The sequence below is a fragment of the Gadus morhua genome, chromosome 15, assembly GCF_902167405.1.
Source record: "Gadus morhua chromosome 15, gadMor3.0, whole genome shotgun sequence".
NCBI classification, from domain to species: domain Eukaryota; kingdom Metazoa; phylum Chordata; class Actinopteri; order Gadiformes; family Gadidae; genus Gadus; species Gadus morhua.
In genome coordinates, this window is record NC_044062.1 from 17626310 (window position 1) to 17630942 (window position 4633).

General features: G+C 45.0%; 1 protein-coding gene and 1 pseudogene across 1 annotated transcript; one reads left to right on the forward strand and one right to left on the reverse strand.

Annotated features, from left to right (window-relative positions):
- Positions 1-241: 241 nt before the first annotated feature.
- Positions 242-1448, reverse strand: LOC115560441 (high choriolytic enzyme 1-like). The gene has a single exon (XM_030379866.1). The coding sequence runs from the start codon at positions 1349-1351 to the stop codon at positions 299-301; it is 1053 nt and encodes a 350-aa protein (XP_030235726.1). The 5' UTR covers positions 1352-1448; the 3' UTR covers positions 242-298.
- A 1547-nt stretch (positions 1449-2995) lies between these two features.
- LOC115560442 (high choriolytic enzyme 1-like) lies at positions 2996-4146 on the forward strand (annotated as a pseudogene).
- The last annotated feature ends 487 nt before the right edge of the window (positions 4147-4633 follow it).

Sequence of the window (4633 nt, forward strand, 5' to 3'; positions counted from 1 at the left end):
TTGTGTTAATCCCATTTGTGATACTTTTTTGTTTACGTTTTGTATGAGCGTTATAACAAGCAATGTTGTTAAAAAAATATAATAACTGCCAAGGAATGGCAGATAGCAGATAAGGGGTATTATGACAAGTGGATGTGCATCCTTTAATTCATACATGTTTTGCACGTTGATAATGACCCGAAATAGAATAAAAACGACACAATATAAAATGTGAATCAACATTTTTATTGAAACATATCAGGAGAACATAGTTTGTAAAACAACATAAATTTGATATTTGCAGGCAAGGTTGTTGGTCTTAGCAGCGATAGAGTCGGTTGATCCTCAGGATGTCATTCCGGGTCATTCCCCTTCTCTGGCCAATCCGAACACGGGAGTTTGGGATGGGGGTGATGCTGTCTCGTCCATTTATGGAGAAGGCTGTTCTGCCGTAGTGCATGATGGAGGTGTAATCGTAGGGGGTGTTCAGGTTGTTGGTGTTCTGCCTCTTGAAGTTGTAGGCATTGCGTCGATTGATGTTCCTCCAGTTGATCCTGACGTACCGGTCACGGTCACTCCTCGTCTGCTCGTGGTTGAAGCCCAGAGCGTGGTTCAGCTCGTGCTGCATGATGCCGTAGTTCATGCATCCCGATCTCCTAAGAGAGAGTACCTGCCTGCCGCCTGTCCTGCCCAGAGAGGAGTAGCATCCACCTCCGCTCTGAACGCTGATGTGGTCCTTCTGGTTCCGGCGGGGCACGAAGCGGATGCAGGTGGTCCGGTGGAAGGACTGCATGGCGCTCACAATTCGTGACCTCTCCGCGGAGGTGTAGGCTCTGCTCACTGTGTAGGGAATGGTCACAAGGCCATTGGAGGATTTTCTCCACAGGCAATTGTTTCTAAAACACTTCATGGCGTTTCTGGTTGTTGGTAGAAGCAAGTCTCCCTCCAGCAGGATCTCATTGGAGCCGTTGTTGGAGATTAGAATCCTGGTGCTGATATCCATGTCCTCATTGTCTTCTAGGACATCATCGACACTTTCTTCCCCCACCAAAGGTTGAGCCTGGGAGAGGTCTCCCTCCAGCAGGATCTCATTGGAGTCGTTGTTGGAGATCAGAATGTCTGTGATGATATCCATGTCCTCATTGTCTTCTAGGACATCGGCCTCACTTTCTTCCCCCACCAGAGGTTGAGCCTGGGAGAGGTCTCCCTCCAGCAGGAACTCACTGGAGTCGTTGTTGGAGATCAGAATCTCTGTGAGGATATCCATGTCCTCATTGTCTTCTAGGACATCAGACACACTTTCTTCCCCCACCAGAGGTTGAGCCTGACAGAGAGCCAGCAAGAGCAGGAGGAGGCTGAGACAGGTCTTCATCTTCTGGGTCTCTCTGGTTGTTTCTGGAATCTGGCACCGGAGCTTCTCTGGATGTCTGCAACGGAGAGACACCTTCAGGTTTGTTTGTCAGTCTGATCGGACCAGAGCTTTTATACTGTGCTCTGCAGGTGTGTAAATTGGAGGATTTAGGGTTGTGGTGCAGATTCTAAGGACTAAATAAACCTTTTAAGGGTGGACTCAAGCGACCAACCTATCTTTTCAACACTGTCTGTTTTTCAAAGGCTTTGAGAGGAGGGGAGGGACATTACTGAATCAACGTTAACAAAAGATAAAGAAAAATAAAATAGCATTTAGATTTTTAGTTTGCAGAATTCTACGCCACACACTGACGTATCGTCTTTCTTTACCGACTTTATACCACTATCCTAACTACAGGCATGCTTTTCTAATTTATACATTGACGGACAAGTGATTGGTACTGAATCAGGACTTCCAAATTATGCACTTTACTTTCAAACAGCAACAATTCTTGTTGGACATTTATGCAATACATGCTTTATTGAATAGCACACAATTCGGACAAAGCACGCAAAGCATGTTGAGGCCTTTACCCTCCAGGCTATTCTTCCGTCATTACTGCCACGACGGCTATGCGTGCCTCCTTCTGCAAGCAACCATCACTGAAGTATACCCCAGTAGCGTAGCCAGGAGTTGTCAACAGCGTATGTGTAATAAAATGTAACAAAATGAGTGAAAAACGTACCCAAATAAACCCAGCCTGTACCCAGAAACATTGATTCTGAAGAACGTACTCAAAATAACAATTCAATGTGTGCATGCTGGATGTGGCTGGGTCCAACTCAGAGAGAGCTGGGGCGCTAGGGCAAGGGTGGGCCAGATTTTAATAATAGTGGCACTGGCCCATGCTGGCCCTTATGTGTCCATGTGCCTGGCGTGCAGGTAGCCGTGAAGTTAGCCAAACAGACCGGTAAGCCATTACAGTCCCGCAACCAATTGGAACAGATTATTGCAGACCTGCGACAGCCACAGGAGCCAGACCTTTTTACTTTTTTCAAAACATTGGAACAATTGATTGCTGTCGGGATGTAAAGACAAAAAAATAAATAAAATAAAGCTTCTAAAATAAATTCCCTATTCTAGCTTTAAAGCGCTGCTACATCGATCCATCTTCCTGACTTTTTTTTACTCTGGGCATTGATTGGATGAAATAGTTGTGCTTGAATATGTATCTGTTGCTAACATAATGTTTCATCCAACAGAGTAAAGCATGCATTGCATGAATGTCCAAAAATAATTATTGCTGTTTGAAAGTCAGGTGCATTATTTTCAAGTCCTGATTCAGAACCAAACACTTGTGTTTGTTCCTCAATGTATAAAAGTAGAAAATTACACCTTTAGTTAGGATAGTGATATGAAGTTGGTAAAGATGTTAATGTCAGAGTGCGGCGTAGAATTCTGCATTATCAAGTTATTTAAAAACTTAAAATGCTATTTGAGTTCATTATTTTTTTTCTTGCGTAAACATTGACTCAGTAATGTCCCTCCCCTCCTCTCAAAGCCTTTGAATAGCAGACAGTGTTGAAAAGATAGGTTGGTCGCTTGAGTCCACCCTTAGAAGGTTTATATAGTCCTTAGAATCTGCACCACAACCCTAAATCCTCCAACAAACACACCTGCTGAGCACAGTATAAAAGCTCTGGTCCGATCGGACCGACAAACAAACCTGAAGGTGTCTCTCCGTTGCAGACATCCAGAGAAGCTCCGGTGCCAGATTCCAGAAACAACCAGAGAGACCCAGAAGATGAAGACCTGTCTCAGTCTCCTTCTGCTCTTGCTCGGCCTCTGCCAGGCTCAACCTCTGGTGGGGTAAGAAAGTGTGTCTGATGTCCTAGAAGACAATGAGGACATGGATATCATCACAGACATTCTGATCTCCAACAACGACTCCAATGAGATCCTGCTGGAGGGAGACCTCTCCCAGGCTCAACCTCTGGTGGGGGAAGAAAGTGTTGATGATGTCCTAGAAGACAATGAGGACATGGATATCAGTACCAGGATTCTGATCTCCAACAACGGCTCCAATGAGATCCTGCTGGAGGGAGACTTGCTTCTCCCAACAACCAGAAACGCCATGAAGTGTTTTAGAAACAACTGCCTGTGGAAAAAATCCTCCAATGGCCTTGTGACCATTCCCTACACAGTGAGCAGAGCCTACACCTCCGCAGAGAAGTCATGAATTGTGAGCGCCATGCAGTCCTTCCACCAGACCACCTGCATCCGCTTCGTGCCCCGCCAGAACCAGTACGACCACATCAGCGTTCAGAGCGGAGGTGGATGCTACTCCTCTCTGGGCAGGACAGGAGGCAGGCAGGTACTCTCTCTCAGGAGATCGGGATGCATGAACTACGGCATCATGCAGCACGAGCTGAACCACGCTCTGGGCTTCAACCATGAGCAGACCAGGAGTGACCGTGACCAGTACGTCAGGATCAACTGGAGGAACATCAATCGACGCAGTGCATACAACTTCAAGAAGAAGAACACCAACAACCTGAACACCCCCTACGATTACACCTCCATCATGCACTACGGCAGAAGAGCCTTCTCCATAAATGGACGAGACAGCATCACCCCCATCCCAAACTCCCGTGTTCGGATTGGCCAGAGAAAGGGAATGACCAAGAATGACATCCTGAGGATCAACCGACTCTATTGCGTGGTAAAACCACCAACCGTTTGCCTGCAAACATCAAATTGATGTTGTTTATCACCAAACTATGTTCTCCTGATATGTTTCATTAAAAATGTCGCTTCACTGCAATTCATTTGTGTAGTTTTCATTTCTTATTTTATTTTGGGTGATTATCAACATAACCCTCAGTTTATGTTGATAATAACAGCTTTATGTAAACATCTTTGATGAAATGGACCTATTATCATGCCCAGCACAAGATGATGTTGTGCTTCTAACCACACAGACTACAAGATGTTCATGTGATTTTAATTACATCCTAGTAGTAACAAAAACATGAATATTGTTACCATCGTTTTAAAAAGGTATCTGCATGCTCACTCAATCAAAAGGGATACGAGTGCCCAAGTTGGTCCTAATCGTTGAGATTAAGACTGAATCTATGGAGGGGCGCTCATGTCCTATATATTCATTATGCTATCGGCATAATATAGCATAGGCATTAAACCGAGCAAGACTTGTCGAAGTTGGCAAACAGCATTTTAGACACAGAGCAGTGTAGGCTGGGCAATTTAGTATATTGCTACAATGACTTATATCACCAGAAG